This window comes from Aphelocoma coerulescens, chromosome 1 (assembly GCF_041296385.1).
Source record: "Aphelocoma coerulescens isolate FSJ_1873_10779 chromosome 1, UR_Acoe_1.0, whole genome shotgun sequence".
NCBI lineage: Eukaryota > Metazoa > Chordata > Aves > Passeriformes > Corvidae > Aphelocoma > Aphelocoma coerulescens.
Window position 1 is genome coordinate 14,513,335 of NC_091013.1, and position 19,598 is coordinate 14,532,932.

A 19,598-nucleotide genomic window follows, 5' to 3' on the forward strand; every position below is an offset into this window, starting at 1 on the left:
AAGCACTGACCAAAAATACGCTCTTAAGCTCAAGAAAGTTAGAGATTTCATTTTTAGCTTGGCGCAGGGACAATAATCAATGCAGAGATGGGATAAAGATGTCAAATATTTCACAGCATCCTGTCTAGAATGATATCCAATTGAAATTTTGCTGGGTCACTAAATTCTAAACAGTTCCCTTCTTACCTTAAAAGAACAAACATACTTCAAAGGATACTTGCAAAACGTCTCTATCACCACAGGCAGGTCGATACTTAGAAAGTTTTGTCGTGGTACAAAACTGCTGAGACTTACTGAAATGAAAATAAAAAGATACACAAAGCATGAAAAGTCATTCCAGGGTTATAACATTATGAGCTTTAGATTATAATTTTGCAGAAAAATCACATGTGAAATGACCTTCTTGAAGGACAAATAAACAATCTCAATAAGAGTTTGCTTGGTTTTTTTTGTTTTTACAAGAGTGCAGCCGTTACATTTTTCTTAAACATGGTCACTATCACAGTAAAGGCACTACACAAAGCACAGTTAGTATTTCAGTAAAACTAGATCTAAAATACATATTTTCAGAGGCATCTTTAGTCATAAAGACCCCACTGTGCGATTCCAGTACTTTTCAAAGAAAAAAGATTATAAATGTTACCAGACTTTTTCAACATATGCAGTCCACATGCATACTGTGGTTGCACACGTGTATTTTCTCTGAAGGCCAGAAAAATCTTCCCTTGCAGTACCTGCAGAAGATCTCCCTAACCTAAGGACAAGCTCATGGTGTACAGGAGTAGGGGAGATGGGGAGCAGAATTGTGGAGTCCCTCTGAGAAAGCAAAGGCTACAAGGGAATGCACAGCTGCATCACACAACACCAGTCAGCCAGTGCATAATTGGCTTCTCTTCTGTGTTCAGATGATAAGTGACTTCAAGATAGAACTTGGTGCAACTTAAAAACCTGGGAGGGGGGACTTGCCATCCTTCTTAAAAATAGTGACTGGAAAATTGCAGTGTTGAGGACCACAGGATCTTGAAATACTTTATTGCTGTACACACTGTTCCTTGAAGGTGTACATGAACCTTAGTTGACTGCATGTCAAATGTTTCTGAGAGATTCTTCAAGGAAAGTGTGGTGGTTTGAGACCTGCCAGAAGGCACTTTGTTAGTAAAGGGCTGTTCCATCTGGGTAGCAGTCTGAGTCTGCCAGCACCAAGGACTGTTTGAAACCCTCTGTGACAGCTGCAGGAAAGACACCTTTCCTACTAAAAGGAAGGCACAGAGGAGTCTAATCCCCAGAAGGAAGAGGTTAGGGTAAATTGATGCAGAATTAGAAAATCACCTTGATAATAAACTTGCACAGTACCACCAATACTCTTGCTGTCTTTAAAGTACAACTTTAGATGTGAGTTGCCAGCCACAATGGCCTGAATTTTCCCTACTTACGTGGAGAAAAGTTATAGCCATAAGAAATACATACCTCCACAGAGATATTTGAAGGCAAGAGATCAAACCCCACTCAATACAAACATCCCTTGGGAAAGGAACAGTTTAACTGACCCTTAGAGAAATTTTAACCATAGGCTAAGAGAACACAGGGAACAGAACATACCAAAAGTGCTAAGTATATCTTTCTTAAGAGTGAGATCAGATTTCTTCAGGTTCGATAAAGAATTCAAGGACACAGCAACAGAGGTGAGGGAAAGTAGTTCTAAAGTCACATAAGGCAGAGAACTGGTCCATTTGGTCACATAAAGACATTTACTTCTGTTAGCAGATGCCCTTCTGATAAGTCCAGCCAGCAAACACACTATGGGTTGGAAAGACATGGATAGCAAGGAGAACCGAAAAAAGAACAGGTTTGGTGTGGCAACAAGCAGAGAACTTTTCAGTATTAAAATTGCCAGTGTGCTTGAAAGTCATATTTTTTCTTAAAGCTTAAGACCAACCTTTCATTTAAGGGAACTGGGAGAAAATAAATCTGTTGGACAACTGAGTGAAGAACACAACAGACAGAAACCCTGGACACTACCCAGATCATAAAGTCCGAGGTATCCAAGTCAATCACAGAATCATAGAATGATCTGGGTAGGAAGGGACCTTAAACATCATCTTGTTCCAACCTCCCTGTCACAGGCAGGAACATATTCCACTAGACCAGGTTGGTCAAAGCCCCATCTAGCCTTGCCTTGAACACTACCAGGGACGGGGCATCCACCATTTCTATGGGCAATGTGTTTCAGTGCCTCACCATATTTACTGAAGAATTTCTTCATTGTATCTAATCTCTTTATAGAAGAAAGCCTGTATGATGAGCCACGGATTATAAGAGATACAACTGCAAAGTTCTTTGAAACATTCTATGTGTTTGTCTAGCAGCATTTAGGATCAAGCTATGACAGTAAAAATATAGTTGAACCACAAAAAAAGCCCCAAAGATACAGTATTTTTCCCTTACATCTATTCTACACACAAAATTACTCAACTAAATGCAGTATTTTATTAAAATACTCATTTAGCCTTATTTTAAAAATTACACTGGTTAACCAAGCAGACACCACAGCCTTCTGCAGCTTGACACAGGGGCTTGCCTGAGTGCAGGTGCAGGACCTTGTACTTGGTCTTACGGAACCTCATGAGGGTTCTTTTCAAGCTTGCGCTCAGGTTCCTCTGGATGGCTTCCCATCCTTCAGGTGTGCCAACCGCACCACTCAGCTTGGCATTGTCTGCAAACTTGTAGAAGGTGTACTTGATCCTGCTGTGGGGAGGCTGTGTCCCAGCCCGTGGGTGGAGCTGCCCTATGGGATGTGCTCCCCTACCTGGGAGGGCAGCTTCCCAGGAGCACCCTGAGTTCCATCCCCACACAGCCCCACCCTGGCTGCCTGCTCATTCCAGGGCCATGAGGTCACACAGCCCCAGGGGGCTCCAGCAGCTGTCCATAAGCACCCTGAGTGCCAGCCCCACACAGCCCTGCTCCCTGAATACGATCCCCACACAGCCGTGCCCTGACTGCAGGGGCCATGAGGTCACAGAGCCCCATGGCACTGCACTGGCCCTAAGAACCAACTGCTCAGCCCCCATCCCTGACTGCAGCAGCAGCGTGATGGAAAGGGGATCATGGCGCCTGTCCACCGTCTTTTCCTCTCCCTTCTCATCCTCCGGATGGTCCTGCATCCTGGGGCTGCCACCTATGCTCCACAGAAATCACAGGAAGCAGGTAAGCAGCCAGCACTGGTGCAGCCTTTCATGGGCAAGTGGGGTCTTCTCACCAAGAAGATGGTTTTTCCTCCAGTGCTTTACTAAGGGTTTTCTCTGTATAAGTGCTCTCCTGCTAACAGAGTCCCAAGTCCATCTCTCCTCCAGGGGTGTTGCACATTGTGTTTAAAGAGTGCTGAGCTGCCAGCTCAGAGGTGCCTGGGTCCTCCTCTGCAGCTCTGGCAATCCACTGACATCTGGCTCCCATGTTGTTACCTGACCCCCCATCCAGTGCTTCTGTATACAAAAGCAGAAGATCCCAACATGCAATGGAAACATTTCTCTGTGCTTGCTCCTAGCTGACTCTCTAGCTGATTCTCTGGCAGCTTGGCAGAAAGATGGTTTGGAGCCCTTGGGCGAGCCTGGAGCAGGTAAATTCTCAATGTTCCTTCCTTTGAAAGAATAATTATCACCAATGTGTCAATATCTTAGTAATGAGCAATTTTCTTTAAGATGGCTTGCTGAAATCTTCAGTCATCAAACAGATGCGGAATCCCACAGGTAAGTTAGTTGGAGGAAGATACATTTACCTTTTAATCTTCCTTCCATAAGAAATGCAAGTTGCTCATTCCAAGGCCGATGCCAGCCACTGGCATGGCCAGGTAATTGCTGTCCTGTGGTCAGCACAGGACGGCTGTGTGGCAGCAGGCTCTTTCCCCAGTGCCTACTCTTGCATGTCACATCAGCAACTAAGCTGAAAGTGTGTTGGGTTCAAGATACCTGGATCCCATTACAGGGACAATGAGAAACAGGACTCTTGCACAAACGTAGCTCCCTCTGTAGCTTCATCCCACAGCTTGCCCTGAGTACCTAGATGGCCAAAGCACAAAGGTAGCCCCAAGCAGGATCCCTCTCATGAGCTGAGGTCCAGATCAGTGTTCTGACTTGCATATTGGGCAGGGAAGCTAGAGGGAACCTCCCCATCCTCCTGCATCCTCCATGCCTGAGCCATGCTGAGGCTTTACCTGTGTCTACTTTTTGGCAGTGCTGCCAAAGTCTGGAGAAAAACAGAATGAGAAAGCTGCTGAACCTCCTCAAGCAGACTCAAAGCAGTCAGGTACTGAGCAGTCCTGCTGGGATCCCTTATGGTGAGACACATCCTGAAACCTGCGAGCGGCTGCAAGGGGTGCCCATGCTGGAGAAAAGGCAGACAGGGAGAGCAAGCTTTAAGTGTCTCCTGTGAGGGCCTGACTCCATCCCGTTGGGGTGTGGGAGCTGGCCCAGAGAGGGAGAGTTACAGGTGGAACTGCCTGATGAGTTTTTGTCAAAGCAGTGACTGGCCAAGCAGCAGTGCTCCCCACTGTGCTCTCCTCCTGACCATTTGAGCTCTGTTTGAGGGACAACCTGTCCCCAGGGGGTGGGAGTGTGCCTCCAGGACCAGCCCTGGGGAGAAAACAAGAGAACATTCTGGTGATATCAAACGTGCTGCAAGTTCACCAGTGGTTAACTGGCAGATGACAGGCTAACATTTTGAATTGCTCTTGCAGAAAAGGCTGGAGAAATGACCAAACAAGTTCCTAATGCCCGTGAGCACATCAAAAGTATTTTCTGTCGTGGAGCAGGCTGTATGATAGGCATAGTGATAGTCCTGGTTGCCGTGCCAGCTGGGATACTGATGTGTTCTCTCGCAATCTGCTGGTGGTGTGAGAGAAAACGGTGAGTCACAGATCCCCCCACAGCTCCTGCATCCTTCAAAGGCAGCTCACAGCCACAAAGCATTTCTAGTCAGGCTGCTGTGCAGCAGCAAGTTAGTGGTTGGTCGAAAAACTCCTCTGAGGCTTCTGCAGCTGTCAGCAGCTTTAACTGGCCTCTTAATTTCTGGGTCTTCTCTTGGGGAGCCTACTTGGACTGGAGTCAGTGTTTGCTCGAACTGAGCCTGCCTGGACAAGAATAGCTTGCATGAGCGTCAGGCAGAAGCAAAACAAAGTCAGGACGAAAAAGAGTGAGGGGTGATATTGCTCTAGAAAGCAAGAGATGCATTGGCATCTGCCTGGAGGAATATCCCTGCTTGGTGGTGCCTTGGCCAAGGTGTGCAGCGGTGAGCCCTGCCAGCTCTGGGCCCTGCTGTGCAGGAGTCCCTGTGTCTCACCTGCAGCTTAGCCACCTCCTCTCTCCACAGGCGTCTCTCTGGAGATCAGCAGGAACGCACCGGCCTAATCGCATGCTCAGACAGTCAGCCCAGTTCACCTGAACCTGGTCTGCCACTGTAGTAGCCCTAAGAAACTCACACATCTGATCCCTGAGCTGTCCTTCCCCTGCCCCTCCTCGGCTGCCCTTCAGCAGCTGTGGAAACTGCCCAGCCCCAGCCACAACAGAAACAGCCCCCTCTACCCCCAAACCTGCTGGCCCAGCCCTCCAGACAAAGCTGAAGGGGGCCTGCCAGGGTAGGGGTTGGGCTGACAGAAACATGACCAACAGCTTCAGGGATTGGGTCTTTTGTCTGAATAAAAGGGAGAGTTTTCACACAAGTATTTCCACAGTATCAGAATATCCAGAGTTGGAAGGGACTCACAAGGATCATGAAATCCAACTCCTGGCCCTACACAGGACATTCCCAAGAGTCACACCATGTGCCTGAGAGCATTGTCCAAAAGCTACTTGAACTCTGTTAAGATTGGTGCCATGACCACTTCCCTGGGGAGCCTGTTGCACTGCCTGACCCCCTTCTGGGTGAAGAACCTTTTCCTGATATCTGACCTAAACCTCCCCTGGCACAGTTTCAGCCCATTTCCTGGGGTCCTGTCACTGTTCACTAGAGAGAAGAGATCAGTGCCTGCCCCTCCACTTCCCCTCGTGAGGTTGTAGACCATGATGAGGTTTCCTCCAGGCTGAGGAAGCCAAGTGACCTCAGGTGCTCCTCAAATGGTTTCCTGTCTAGACTCTTCACCATCTTCGTAGCCCTCCTTTGGAGGGTCTCTAATGGCTTTTACATCTCTCTTATATTGTGGCAGCCAAAACTGCCCCCAGCACTCGAGGTGAGGCTGCCCCAGTGCAGAGCAGAGCAGGACAAGCCCCTCCCTGGCCTGGCTGACAATGCTGTCCCTGATGCACCCCAGGACACAGCTGACCCTCCTGGCTGCCAGGGCACTGCTGGCTCACGTTCAGCTTGCTGCTTACCAAGACACTCAGATGTCTTTCTGTGGGGCTGCTCTCCAGCCTCACATTACCCAGTTTGTCTGTACGCACAGGTCAAGTGATATCCAAAGCAAACTTGACAAGTTGAAGGCTGATATCAGAACATCTGATCAAAACTCCTTTTCATGAGCCAAAATAGGAAAATGGCTGAGGCACCCAGTGTATTCAAAGGTTTCAAAAGACATACACTGCAAAATACTGTAGTTCAAAGCTTGACTGCCTCTTGACAAACACCTCATGGCCACTACCAAGTCACCATCCTGAGCCTGGAGTTATGCCTACATTGAGAATGGATCACTGATCTTCTTCCCATTTTGTTACAATAAACTGTTGTCACTGACAGCCACTAGACATGGATCTAAACTCCAAACCTTACAGCTGAAGCAAGCTTCAAACACAAAGAAACTCTTCAGGAAGTTGCTGGACTGAGCTCTAGAGACTGTAACATGAGGCAAGACATTTACTGGTTGTAATGGACCAAACCTAATGGCAGTAGATGAATTTGTCCTCTGAAGAATAACAAAAGAATTACAGAAATTATGGTCTCCAGGCTTGTCTTCAAAAAGACACTGCTGGGAAGAGGTGAACAGCAATGAGCGTGGGTGAGAGAAAACAGTCATTGTTTTCCCACTCTAATTAAACAATTCTTTGACCTGGAAATAACATTTCTTTTGTTGGCTAATGCTAGATGGTGTTGGCAAATATTGAGAAGAATTCACAACAGATACAATTTTAATTAGAAGTGACTTGAAGACTAGGTTGACCAAAGAGCTATTCCAAACTTCTTTGTGGGGGAAGGGGCATGTATGCTGTGGAAGAGACAGACAGCATGGCATGAGTAATTTCTGTGTGGTCTCCAGAAGAACTGTATGTGTAACCCTTTAAACATGGGTTAAAAGCAAAGAAGGACCATCCTCAGCAATAACAAGCATGGAAATGCTGAGAGAACAGGCTGTACCAGAAAGACCTTCATCATGGGTTATGGCTGCTGCTGCTCATAAGCATCCCCAAAGCCAGGAAGTGGCTTTTTTTTTCAGAAGACTCGGATACAACAGAAGTAGGAAACTGGTCCATCTTGAGGAAATTATCTTCTAGGTAAATTCTGTCTTCTTTTCATGAAGGAAATCTTACAGGTTTTGGTCCACGATGGACAAGAATAACACTCAGGGATATAATGTTTCCTCAAGTAGTATGAATTCCCAACACAAATCTTAAGTCACCAGACTCTTCCCAACCAACAAGGGCTGGAGAAGGAAGCAAAAATGTTGCAGTATTAGAAATGACAAGAGGGAATAAAACCCCTCATACGTAATAAAGAAGAAACACTGCAAATTTGCATGGCAGTACCGACAGGGCCCTCCACTTCAACCTTACATATCAACTGTCCAACACAGGAAGAGCCTCTAGAGCATAACTGGGCTGCAATAAGAAAAGTTTAAAAGACTTAATACATGTGTATTAAACCGACAGTATGAATTTATATTGGTTAACATTAGATACTTTTTACAGAAAGAATGCTAATTAAAAGCATTAATCAATGTGTCTGTCCCAAACAACATGCACTCCTAATCATTTTTCTGTTTTAGCATTTAGGATTATAATTCTTTACAGTTTTGCTATTTTTTAAATACTGGAAACAAGTGCTATATATAGCCTCCATATCAACAAAAAATATTTTTCCTAGTATACTTTAATTTGAGACAACGGAAAGATTTAACAGAAATAAACTGTAGAGGCTATTTCTAAGTAGCTAACATGGATACACATTTTAAAAAAAAATATGTTATCTGGAAGTTATCTTCAAACGAAAATACAAAATAATTACTGTTTCTCCATAAATCAGGACTAACATGACAACAATACAAGCCTAAGCAGAAAATAATACATGCATAATCTTAGAATGTTATTCAAACATTACTTTAGTGACATTTATAGAGAAAATAAAGTCATAGTACACACTAGTACTACAATTCCTGTATCGTGTTGAGTGTTAAATGTAGCACTACTCTAAAAAGAAATGCTTCCTGCAGGCAGAAAGATCACACTAAAGAATAAGGCATTTCATTTCACTACAAAACATATTCCTATTTCAAAGCTCACACAGTAGTGGAAGAAATTATTTTTTATTTTAACTAGAAAACAGTTACCACATTCTGATCAGTCACATTTGAAAAAAAAAAAAAAAGCACACCAAACCGGTTGGCCCCAGTCAGTATTGTACAGTGCAAAGCTAAGTCTGAAATATTTAGTTGTTCCATTGGAATCCATGAAACTCTACGATTGTACAGTGACTGCCTGCTACCCAAGCCATGGTCCTATCATTTTAGGTCTGGTGTTTTTCCAAAGGGAACACAGAGCACAGATTGCATTTGCAGTGAAGTTGGTAATATAATCAAGCTTTTAGCTTTCCAATTAATACATTCTATGCAGAATTCCAAGGGTAAATCACCTCACAATTACATTCCTACATGTATGCAAACAGTATTTTCACCAAGTAACTTCTTCAAGAAGAACTACCACTTTAAATGTAGCAACATTCTTTTTCAACTTCTGAAAGACCGGCAGGTTCAATTCTTTTGCAGAATTACTGTTCAGGAGCAAACACCAACAAAAACTCCATTTTTTCCCGAACCTGGGGGGGGGGGAAGGGGTAGTTGTGCCTTCTCTCAGAGGATATATTTCTAAATTTGGCCAAACCGGAACAAATGTATTGGCAAATGTTGTATGTTATTTAATTTAGAGCAGTCAAATGAAAAAATAAATAAGGAAAAAACTCTGTTGTGAAAACACTTGTGGCTCAGTAGTCACGGCAATCTGTCGCAGATACTTGGTTATTAGGTATGATTTAAGCAGTCATTCTAAAATTCCAGGCAAGGTGTTGGAGCAAGGTGCCCTACAGGTTTTACAACAGCATTTTGAGACATTTATGTGTTAGGAAAATGCAGGTACCTGGTTCCTATTACTAACCTGAATAAGATCTATTCTAGAAATAGCCCTTTCATACTTCTCTGAAAAAACAACCATCTCATACCACACATGGTTTCTATTACCTTTGTAACACATTACACTGTGCACATTTCATTTTAGGCCTGAGTAGTCCATGTCTCTCCACTGGCTGTAACAATAATGCATTCTGCTTCAAACAAATCAACTAAGAAGCACTCCAAGACCTTGCTTAAGCAGCCAGGCAAAGAAAACCATATCAGAGATTGTTTTTGCAAAACTTCCAATAAATAATACCAACCTGTGTACTGAAGATGCATGGGGTGTCCTACATAGAGCATGTCAATATGGGGTGGATGCTTTACCCTAATTAGCCTTGTTTGGTTCTCCAAAGAAGGAGTTACACAAAAGCTTGGAACAAAGTCCTTATGGCAGTCCACGTTGGTTCGACAAACCTTGCTGGCTTCAATAACTTTTCGTGCTGGCAGACAGGCATACTGCAAAGGGCATTTAAAAGGATTATGAAAGGTAAAGGTATTTTCCAACAGATCAAAATAAAAGGAACTACATATGCCTTTTTAAAGCAAAGACATGCCTCACTGATATAAGCCCATGAAGTGCCGAAATCTGATTTTTTCCTAGTTTTTTGTTGTCAGATCCTGAAGAATCTCTACCTGATACATATTCAATCAGTCATTCCATATTTTGTGCAATGTGGAAGGGAGGGTGTATACATATACCAAAATAAAAGCAAACTAGAATTTCTAGAAAGATACACACATGCACAACAAAAAATCATGGCATCTAAACATAGTTCAGTGATTTCTAAAGGACAGAGCCTGTATCAACATCCTAGTAACTTACCTGTTCAAGCTGAAATTTTAGCAAAGAAACCAACAAATCTACCAGGTGAGTGATAGCTAAGAAACCGTTCTCAACTAATATGAACACAGGATGTTCAATGCAGTGCTGTGCTCCAACCCCTGCCTGTAACACTCTTTCACTCTGTAAGTCTGACAGACCAGATCTTTCTTGCTCCCCACAGGCCAAAGACAGTACAGCAGAAGGGAACAGGAAATTAGTTTTCCCCTTCACGTCTCTTGTAAAATCTCAGTGACACTTTTCCTTTTGTTGTAAAAATAGAAGCAAGGAATCCTAATCTACTGTTTGTCTTAGGAGGAAAAAAAAAAGTCATTTCTACCTTCTCAGCCTGATCATTGCACTCCTCATAAATGCATGAGTGTCAGACCCTCACCATTAACCTCGACACAAACTCCTTCTAATCTAGTGAGAGGGAGAACACACACTTCAAAAACTGCTGCATAGCTTGCAAAGACCATTTAAAATAATTTTTCAAAAACTCACAGCCAGTCTAAGGGCACTTGAAAGCCACAAGGTCTCAGGCTACTGAATGTTTTTATTTCTCCTCTGTCCATAAGTGGCAGCTATGAGCTTAAGAATGCCAAGGCTCAAAGGGATAGTGATGTAGCAAATCTTGCTGCCACTGCCATATTTCCAATGAATTGCTGGAATGTGTTCAATTCTTAGTGGTTAAGTACCACAAAAACACCCTGGAGTGGGAAGTTTACCACTGTAGAAACTGTAAACATACTAGATTTGGAACAAATTTATTTGAATTTCTTCAGATGTTTATCACTAGAGTTCAGAAGAATAATAAACTGGTACATGTAGAAAAGTTTACACAGTTGATTCTTGTACTCTTTTGCTTGTAAAGAGAATGAACAGAAATATTCCATCACTGTCAGTATGGAACATGTATTTTAACAAACATTTCTGTATTTTCATAGACTCATAGAATGGCTTGGGTAGGAAGGGACCTTGAAGATACCTCATTCCAACTCCAGTCATGGGCAGGGACACCTTTCCCTAGACCATGCTGCTCAGAGCTCCATCCAGCCTGGTCTTGAACACTTCCAGGAATGGGGCATCCACAGCTTCTCTGGGCAACCTGTGCCAGTGCCTCACCACCCTCACAGTAAAGGATTTCTTCCTAATATCTAATCTAAACCTGCCCTCTTTCAGTTTAAAGACATTCCCACTTGTCCTATCACTACATGCCCCTGTGAAAAGTCTCTCTCCAGCTTTCTTGTAGCCCCTTTAGGCACTGGAACGATGCTAAACCCTTTTATAAGGGACTAAGTCAAAATCCTACAGAGAAACTTTACGTTTCTATGTGACAAGAACATCAACATGGTGAAAAAATATTCAAGTATGGCCCCTTATTTTGAGAAACTGGGAAATCTCTAGGACCTTCTCCTGCATGTTTTTATTTTAATTTAGGGAGTAGCACTGCTGGCTTCAGACAAAATAACTGAACTGATAGTCCAGGGCTTTGCTTTCCCTGTAGTGCTCAATACCTTTAAAGACTGAAACACCAAAAAAAGCAATTTTGCCTTCTTCTCAAAAGCTGTTTTTTCTCACCAGTATTGTGCATCCAGAATACTGAAAATGACTGAAGTGATCTTCTGCCTAAAGAAATGAGGTGTCTAAGATTTTTTATGATTCTTCCAGAGACCCCCTGTTTGACTATGGGAAAAATCAAAACTAATATTTTGTGGTTTTTTAAGCTGTAATTGGGAGAATCATATACATGTATACCTTTATTACAAACTGTAGATATTCTTGAGTATGCTGCCTAAGTGTCAGTAAATATTTCTTACTTAATATAAAGAAATTTAGATTTACCAAAGAGAATTAGCAGTTTAAGTAACTTACCAGATGGCTGTCCAACTTATTGCTGTATGAAAAGCAAATGTCTGTGAGGCTGTTGTTACTACAACATTCAACTGTGCCATCAAGTCTTCTGTAAACTAAAGAACATAGGCATAGAGCAAATAATCAGTATTATAGTAACTTCCTGAAAAAAATTAGTCTCTGAATGAAGTAAAACAATCATCCTATGGCCTCCAAGAATTACAGTAATTCATACAGCCTAGCTGAGGCTCAGTCACAACTAAAAATAAAGCTTCACCACCAATATGTGTGAATGTTACATGATTTCAATCATGTCACATACTGATTTTTTCACCTTAATGAATCTCCTTGAGATACTGGGGATCTAGCACTGCAATGTTTTGAGCATTACAAGTTGCAAAACACTTTTATATCCATTGCCCCTAACCTACACCAATGTTTGGAATAGAAATTTGTTAGTTACTACTGTACAGATTTTACTGGCTGGCTATGGAAATGGCCGAGACTCAAAACATACTTTTTAAATCATGAAAGCCTTTACAAGACTCAGATTCTGAAAGCTTTCCAAGCCTTGAAGGCTGCAGCAATGAATAAGTGATGTTTTAAACCATGATTTAACTTGGTAAAGAACCTTTGTACATATGCTCTTTAAGTGAATTAAGCCTAACTTACTGTCCAACAACAGCTTAAACAGACACACACACACAGAAGAATGGTCACAGTAAGGATCTGTATCACAGCAACTGCAGTCTCTTCCTTAAGCACATCAAGCCTGGGATACTGGTTGCTGATTTATCCCTGCATAACCTGCAGTCCACTGACAGGGAGCTGTATGCCTGGGGCTTACAGGTGCAAGCACTGTACTGTACAAACCTTTTTTCAAGTACCCTGAGGCTAAGAAACCACATATATTTTTGAATAGTGAATGACCATGATATTAGTTTCCTTATAAACTACATTGAAAACATTTCTTTTTTTTTTTTTTTTTTTTTTTTTAATTTCAAGAAGATCCTTAGGGCACTGTTTTTTCTCTAGCTTCATACTCAGATAGTTCACTCTCCATTTGTTTTATGGTCAACTAGATGGAGTCCATTTGCTATATACATTTTTATCAATACTCTGTATTTATGTCAAGTTGTGAACTGTCAAGATTTTGACAAATGACAACTGCTGGAGACCAGAGTTCTTTTAATTTCAGAGGAATATTTCTCACTGCTGGAGGCTTATGACTCCAAAAATGTAGACAGACTGGTCTGATTAGAAGGCAGCAGTGAGGACATTGTGCTGCTAACACAACACAGCAACCAGGCTTGGAAGCAATATTGAGTATCCAGCATTAAGCCTCTAGTATGTCAATCTAAATGGGACTGGTTCATCTGCAGAATATGCAGTTTTATTACCCAGGACTCCAAAACTGCACTTCAGAGAACAGCAGAATCTGAGGATATATATACCTACAGCATCTCAGAATTGGCTCTTTCCATCCCTGCCCAGCTGCAAGCAGGTGCCAAAGTTGCCCTCCTCTTCAGGAGCATAATCCAAACTGTCAGATCTCTAAAAGCAGGTTCTTACCCATACTCCACTAGTTTCCAGTTTAAATATTTATCTTAGTACCAGCTATAAGATCACTTTCTTTACGTACTAAAAAAAAAAATTACTTTTTCAGCCTCACAAAAGGACTATGGTGCATCAAAACCATGGACAGTCGAGTTGCCTGACCTGCTGTTTATTTCCAGTATGATGGAAAAATGCAGTTTTAAATTAATTTTAATGCAGTTTTTAATGCAGTTTTAAATTTAATTTTAAAGCTCTGAACAGCATAATAAAGATTTTGCTCAGCAACAGCCCCTTACCTTTGGAATTCAGTTTCCATGAATGCTTTCAGGAAAGAAACTTTAGAGAGTTTCAGGGCATGTCACAAGATACTCAGTCAATTTAACTTGACTGTTCTTTTTTGTTCTACTCGATTTTTGTTTATTATTGTTCTAGTTTAGTCCAGCTCTTTTTTTTGGTTTCTTGGGGGTAAGCCCTTACAGCAACAAGCACTCTAACGTATAAATGGAAACAGAAGGAAGTAGACTGACTTCCAGAAGCAGTATGAGCAATCCAGACAAAACTGAGTTTATGGGCAATGACATAAAACCCTATAGGGAGACATATCTGAAGAAGTGGCCATAATAAAGCACATCATTGGGTTAAACCATACAATTTGCAACATCATGCTGATCAAAGCTGTGAGGTAACACGTGGAATTTACATCTGCAAAAGATCACTTAGTTGATCCATTTAACAGAACTTAGAGGAGGTAAGAGATAATTGTACTACTGCTGAGAACCAAGTTCAGCAATATCCTGAAGAAGCAAATTTTAATTATTCAGATCATACAGGATATTTGTACAGGATGACTGAAAGACAAGAGAAATTCCTCTATCTAGCCTTCCCTCACTTTCAGTTTTCACAAAACAGGATGGCACATTGGTAACTGCTTAAAACAGGACAGCAGACTTCACTTACAAGAAATCTGACCCCAATAACAAATTCTAAATCCAAAATAGTCTTTAAGACATGATAAAATTAAAATATAAATTAATTAATATATAAAATAATGAGGAGAGCACCTTAAGTCATACCTCTAGCTGGAAAGCTTAATTGCTGTAGGGTGGCTGCACTTACACAGTAGCCGACCTGTGACTTCTCTGAAATGTCTCCCAGACAGGAATTCCAGTCTTCCACATTATAAACTGGGCAATCTTGTAGGTTAGTGACAAGGTCTCCCACAAAAAGACCTCTCGGTCCATTGGCAGGTGAATCCTGAAAAAAACCGTGAAGTCAGTCATATTACTATAGTTAAAACCACAAGGATTTGTTTACAGTTCCACTGAATACTATCAAATCTTTAGGTTAAGACACTAAAAAATGGTGGGAAATAGAGGGAAATGGGAGGGAAAGGGCAGTCTCCAAGTATCCTGGAGATATCTTAAAATTTCAGTAATTATTTTCATACAGGTTAAAATGGTAAGAAAAATCATAACATATTAAGTTCAAGTAACTTAAATTAATACTCTGAACTTTTCAAGAAAGCAGGTGTACCAATACTTTCAAAGGTAATATTACATAATAAATGTCACTTTCTCCCAAGTTTTATCAGTTGACTTTCAGATCCAAGAAGGATCATTTCAGTTCTGCTATTCAACTGTGCTGTATTTGATTAAGTCAGAAAAAAAATCATTCCTTTCCAGAATCCCAGAAGTCTATCTCTACTTTGCTTGCAGCTGACCAAATAAGGAAATCAGCTCAAAATAATCTTTAACATTAAAACCAGATAGCAGTAACTGGAGTGATAATGCAGTTTCTGGTAGATTTGCTTTGTGCCAATACTGAAAAAGAGATAAAAAAATCCCCAGAAATAAACCTGCAAACTCATCTCAAATGTCTCAACAGTTTTATAGTATGCTGATTAGTCTATCATTATTCACACCATGTTCCTTTATTTACTGATACTAAAATACATGAGACTGAGAAGAAAACTTACAGCAAGAAGTTCAATATATTAGATTCTGCAAAGTGCTGCACTGACCAAATCTGATTGTGACATTAAGAGATACAGGTACATTTCAGTTCACAAAGCATATAATATGGAAACAGCAAATATCTCTCTTACCTCTGCGACCTCAGTGACAAGTGCCCCAACACCCGTGTAATAGAAAGGGAAAAGAATGGCCGGCAGCAGAAACAAAACCATGAAACTTGCAACAGCAAGAACAAAATTATGCCATACCCCTAAAAAGAAGGCAAAAAAAAAAAAGTTTCTAAATAAACACTAATAACAAAAAACTGGTTTTGAAATGGTCCTACAGCTGCCTTCTAATTAACTTTCCTGAAATAATTACTGTAAGAATGAATGAAAAGTTAATTTGTGAACATAGGCATAAAAGAAGAGTACACAGATTACTTTACAAACTTTAGCTTCTATGATGGCACATTGTAAGGGAGTTTCAGAGAAACCTCTAAGCCACTGAGAATTATACTATGAAAAAAGACAGGGGAGCAGTACGTCCATTTCTAAGGTGTCACTCCACCAGGATGAGATTTCATGTACCACTACATTTCTAAGTATCAGAGGGCAGTGTACCCAGAAGAAAAACTGGGCTTCTGAATCAATTATTAAAATACAGAATGAAATGTATTACGTGTTACCTTCTACCACAATAAACTGTTGAATTTAAGAATCTCAATAAATGGGCTTATTTTTGAATACATACTGTTTGTCCTAGAGAGCAAGATGTCTGAAATTTACTTGCAATTTAGTATTTGTGATGGTAATCTACATTATTTAAATTAAAATTATTACATGTATATGTGCCAAACGAATTTAAAAAATTATTTGAAAAAAAGGCTTCTTCTACAAGAAAATATGGACCTAAAGCCCCATCAAGAAACTAAGTTGTACAATCAGCATTTCCTGACACAACATTTTGAGGAACATATTTGCAATTGCCATCTTTACAGTATGTGGTTCTCCATAGGAAGCAATGAGCCACTATCATAGGACACAGTTGGCGTTCACCATCAAAGCTTTATGGCTTTCCACATTCAGCACCACACAAATTTTCTCATTTAGTCTGTGTTCTCGGACAAACACTTTTGTATGAACAATGCAGGAAAACTTTTCAATGTTGAAGAGTCTTTATTTCCTTCTTACAGTGCTTCATCTTGTTAAGAGGAGTTTATTCAATTCTATATTTACAGTGCAGTTACAGGGCAGGAATTGAAGTAAATATATTTAAAAATATATTCAATCTTTTTTGCAGTGTATTTAACACAGACATCATAGCATATGGCAGACTTATCTCCCTTGTCTATCTCTACCTCTCATCTGGTCTTCTTTTACACTTCTAATGCTGCAAAAATGAGAGACATTTCTGGAATTCTTGAAGTAAGGATTTGTTGCCAGTTCCATAGTAAATGCTTCTTAAAGTTATTTCTTTCTATGGTTTTAATTGTATCTCATGGAAAGGAACTCAGATAGAGGAAATGTTTTTGTAATCAGTTCTCCTTATTTCACACAGACACATTTATGTGCAAAAAATCCAGTAGTAGTGAGTAAATATTTTAACTTTATTGTTTTAACCTTTTTATCTTAAAAATATTTTTTCAGCTTAACAAAAGACAAAAATGTAAAATGAAACAAAATTCCCTTCACCAGTGTGGCTGCTACACAGAATAAACTGAAAAAACCCCAATCCTTAAAACAGTAGTAATAAAAAAGAGGTGATGGAACTGCTAGAGAGTAACAAGGAATACTTTCAAACATCTAGGAAACATGGGCCTTGCTACCAAAATCGACACCATTTGCTGTGTAAAATACAGCAAAATGTCTGAGATAGAAAGGTTTCAAACTCATCCCAGGTGATCCACAGAAAAATGCTCAAAATGAGAATACCTGTAGAGGCACATTGCTCAGTTTACCTTCAACTTCATCTTGCTAAAACAGCCTCATTCTCAGATACCTAATTTCTTACATTTAAAAGGGACACTTTACACAACCCTACCTAAAAAACCTCAAAATAATTAACTATTAATTAAAAAAAAAAACAAAAACAAATTATTTAACTCCTGTTAAAGACAAGATGAAATGTATTAAAAATTATCTCAGAAAATAATACATATATTTGAACTAATTACAAGAAAGTGCTGCACAGAATCAGTTTTCATCTATCTAGCAGGCATGGAATTATATATAATTATATATATATAACTATAAATATCACAAGTCTTACAAGAACACTCATTTCCTGTTCTTGAACTCATGATGCCCTCTGCTGTACAACAAATATATTTTTTTAATCTCCAGACTATGGCTGGACTGCAAAAAGACTGTTTGGTATTGGCCTCTAGTCTAGCTCTGTTACATAGCTGCCATACAAAAATCTGAGAGCATGTCTCTCTAAATTCAAATTTCTGAACACCAGGAATAGGTTCATCCAACAGTTCTGACAAATAAAACCAAATTCAGTCGTTTACTGAATATCACATTTTACCATTATCAAACATCCTAGTTCTGAAACATATCTATCATAAACTGTAAAACAATGCACTTATTTGTTACACCTAACTGAAAACAAGCCATTCATGCTAACCAGTCTTGCAACGTTTGCTCCTGCCTTGTATTCCCCTATTTCAGGTTTCCCAAGAAACATGAAAAATTATTATAGGTGTTTGCTTGTCATCAAACATGCAAACAATTACTTTCTATTACAGCTTAGAATTCTATTTTTTCTGATAATGTCTCAGGAATCTATCAACTCAGGTTCAACGCACTACATCAACCCCTTCTGAAATTCAGAATGCCTTTTCTTTCAGTTCTGTTGACAGCAGATGGAAATGGAAATAGATTAACAGGGCTTCATAAAAGGTAGCCTATTGTAGTGAATGATTTTTATTGATTGGGATATTTGGAATGCAGATATATTTACTTACCTAACATTTGTAATTATTTACTTGATTTATGAAAGCTTGAAAACATGCTTTCTAAAGGGTTCTGTATGTCCACCCTCTATATGTTGTTTTAGATACAATAGCCAAGAAACAATGTTGGTATCTAAACATTACAACAGGCTGGCTGCCAGCCTACTGTGCCCTGCAACAGAAAAACATCAGTATCAAGAACTAAACCAAGATGATAACTTTTCTATCTCTATTTCAGTTCTTTGGGAACCACCTTTGTCTATAGAAATAATCATACAAGTGGTTCAGGCAGAACAATACAGTCTCAGTTTGACTTTTCACAGCAACCAGGCTCTAATTCCAGTAGCCAGAGACCAAAAAACATCAATTCAAAAATATCTGGAGATTATCTGGAGCCACAAGGTATGATTCTCTTTGGATGTTTGTGGTTTAACCTTTATTTCCTCCTGATGGCAACATAAAAACACGGTGACCTGTACAATAACACAACTCACAGGTCAGTGAAAACCACTCACAGTACTACTGAAAATTAGATTGCTCCTACTGCAGAAAATGGTAGTGAATTGCTCAAGGATGTTGACCTGTGATAGGAAGTCCTGGTCTCATACCACCATTCTTGCTGAGTATTTCCCAGCTTGTGTGCTCCAAGGTTTTGCTACTTAGGCCATATGATATGCAGAAATATCCCAAGCAATACACAAACAAAAAAGACAGAGGACCTGCACCTGGTGTAACAGCTCTTTCTAATGAGAGGAAGATCAGAAACCACATTTTTTCCCCAACCACACGACTGGAATTTCTTATGCATGACTATTCTGAATTGGATCTAGAATATAATAATGTTCTTCATGACAGGAAATTGGTACTCACTTAAGATCCTAGAAACTGACATCTCTAGCCCAGAAAGCAGCTCAATAAGGACAATAATGATTAAATGACTTTCTGAGATGCCAATGTAGGTTCAGAACAGAAGGATCAGCATTAGGTAAAAAGAAGCTTTGGTACTTATTCATTCTAAACCTTAAATACTCAATCAAAGATTCACAAATGACGCCTTAGAATAAGTAATGGTGCTAAGCAAAGATTTAATAAAAA

At 40.3% G+C, this 19,598-nt stretch overlaps 1 protein-coding gene across 1 annotated transcript in view; it reads right to left on the reverse strand.

Moving 5' to 3' along the window:
* MBTPS2 (membrane bound transcription factor peptidase, site 2) overlaps positions 1-19,598 on the reverse strand; it is a 40,114-nt gene that overhangs the window by 6,959 nt on the left and 13,557 nt on the right. The window contains exons 6-10 of the mRNA XM_068999410.1: positions 15,697-15,815; positions 14,666-14,846; positions 12,057-12,151; positions 9,622-9,817; positions 218-293 (exon numbers count right to left, since the gene is read on the reverse strand). Of these exons, the coding sequence (XP_068855511.1) occupies positions 218-293; positions 9,622-9,817; positions 12,057-12,151; positions 14,666-14,846; positions 15,697-15,815 (667 nt within the window). The remainder of the gene's footprint in view (positions 1-217; positions 294-9,621; positions 9,818-12,056; positions 12,152-14,665; positions 14,847-15,696; positions 15,816-19,598) is intronic.